Below are 2,377 nucleotides of genomic sequence, written 5' to 3'. Positions count from 1 at the left end.
TTAAAAGCATAAACATTTGTAAAAATAAATAAATATATAAATAATAAATTGTAATATATTATTTCATATTATAATAAGAATATATTCAAAATAAAATAATAAATAATTATAAAAATAATAAAATAATATTTATGTAAGTATATATGTGTGTGTGTGTGTGTGTGTGTGTGTGTACACATACATACATGCATACATAATATTTATTAATTTATTTTGGCACTTTGGATGGAGATTTACTGCTGATCACAGAACCGTGCTTCACTGAAAGATGCGCATAACAAACATAGCTTCTGCCTAATCGTGATTGCGATTTTCATTTTGATTTATCATGCAGCCCTAGTCCCAGTTTACTCGTGCTATTAACATCTGTGAAGACATTTTAGATTTGCACTGTAAACATGGATGTGTCCCAGAACACAATGAAAGACCATCTGCTCATCACAATCACTGCAAAAACAAGGGTTTATACGTCAGTAGACCAGAATTACTGTAAAATACATGTTGATAAATTTGCGCGGTTGAAACAGTTGGAGAGAAAACAAACATATAAACATTAACATAAACAAAGACATTGCAGAAGACCTTCAGTATCTCTGATCTCAACATTTACAACAGCTTCTCCACTAAAATAACGATGAGCGTTCTGCTCCGAACGTCACGTCTGTGCAGAGATCAGAAGTTTCCTTTGCTAACGATACTATGATATATAGTTAATAATGGATGTAGTCATGAAATCAGACATCTTCCCCTTGAAATACCCATCTGAAGTGGTCACAGGAGTCTCATGTTACTAGCAGGTGTTTTTCTGGACTGATGGATGAGTGTGTGTGTTTGTGTGTCAGCTCTCTCACACACACACACACACACACACACACACACACTCTCTCTCACACACACACACACACTCGCCAACCGCCTCAAGATACCATACACGTCACAATAAATAGTAGTGACTAGGGCTGTCAAAAAAATGGCTGAAAAACTGAATTCGAATTTTGCACTTAATATTTATCTATATTCGAATTATATTTGAATTTAAAAGGCATCATTTCAGTTAAGGGGAAAAAAAGCTTTTGGCTTTTCTCCTGAGGCCACAAGAGGACGCATCGAGCAAAATATTGCTAATGCACGTTTATTATAGCAATAAAATAACATGACTATCAGTGAAATACTGCATAATGTTAATATAATTAATTAAGTTGCTTAAACAATTATAAATAAAACAGCATCATGTATGCATAGTTCAATACAAAGGGACGAAAGCCAATCACATAGTACTAAACAGATGGGGGGAAAAAACGCCATAAAGTCTTATTTTTTAAAAGTTGAACTTACATTAATTTTACATGGCTTTCCAAACATGCGGCTCTTGTGCGAGACTCGAGTGTAGCAGTGTTAGATGTCCCTTTAGAAAATGCAATAAATATGCGTTCTGTGTGAACGACTTTTTCAATTTTGCCGTAAACAACATCTTCTCCGCAGTGATGTTCCCTTTTTCTGCAATATTTTGAATGAGCGACGTTTTTGCATTCGAATGTGGATTTTTATTTTAAATCCGACAGATCTTCGAAATTCGAATTTTTATTTGACAGCCCTAGTTCTGACTAGTCAAATGTCACAATGTGTGTCAGTATCCTAAATTAATGCGGCTCAAATTATGAAATAATGTTAGTGTTTAACTTTAACAAGAGGATAAATAATAATGATGATTTCCAAACAGGTTTTCTGAACACAATCCTGTCTGTCATTGGTCATCAAACAGATAGCCCCGCCCCCAAACTCACAAACAACAGTATTGGATGAGAACTGACTTGAGCTGAATAATGACACCGTTGTCTTCTGTAGAGTTCTGAATTTGAGTTTAATTTAGGGTTATTAGTGTCAATGTCCACATTGCGACTTAAACTCATCCGTGTCTTCATGTTCTTCCTCCTGGTCTCTTCTCAGGCCGTCTACTCGCACGAGAAAGTAAAAATGGAGGGAACCATCTCACAGCAGACCAAACTCATCGACTTTCTGCAGGCCAAGATGGACCAGCCCACCAAGAAGAAGAAGGTGAGAGAGACAGGAGCATGTTAATGAGACTCAGAGTTCATCTCATTCATAAAATCTGTCTCATTACAGTCTGATGTACATTTAAGACTGAGTTTGTGTGATTGAATGTTTCACATTGAACCGCAGGCACTTTACAGTCTGGAATGAACAGTTTGAGTTTTGGCGTCTGCCTGCTTGTGGAATCCGCTAAATCTATAAATCTTTTTTTTTCACTCAAGTTACACTCATCTTTTGCCAGAAATTACTGTACTGTCTGAGATTTCTAACAATCCTTGTCCATTAAGCACAAACACACACACACACACTCACACACACACACACA

The 2,377-nt window shown here is 36.1% G+C and overlaps 1 protein-coding gene across 1 annotated transcript in view; it reads left to right on the top strand.

The window, feature by feature from the left end:
• Window positions 1-2,377, top strand: part of LOC107687252 (citron Rho-interacting kinase-like) — a gene marked incomplete at its 3' end in the record, with an annotated part of 75,577 nt that overhangs the window by 58,922 nt on the left and 14,278 nt on the right. Inside the window, exon 29 of the mRNA XM_016484508.1 lies at window positions 1,948-2,074. Coding sequence (XP_016339994.1) covers window positions 1,948-2,074 — 127 coding nt within the window. The remainder of the gene's footprint in view (window positions 1-1,947; window positions 2,075-2,377) is intronic.

This window comes from Sinocyclocheilus anshuiensis, unplaced genomic scaffold (assembly GCF_001515605.1).
Source record: "Sinocyclocheilus anshuiensis isolate Anshui unplaced genomic scaffold, SAMN03320099.WGS_v1.1 scaffold745, whole genome shotgun sequence".
Classification (NCBI taxonomy): Eukaryota; Metazoa; Chordata; class Actinopteri; order Cypriniformes; family Cyprinidae; genus Sinocyclocheilus; species Sinocyclocheilus anshuiensis.
This window is presented reverse-complemented; position numbering and strand designations above follow the sequence as displayed.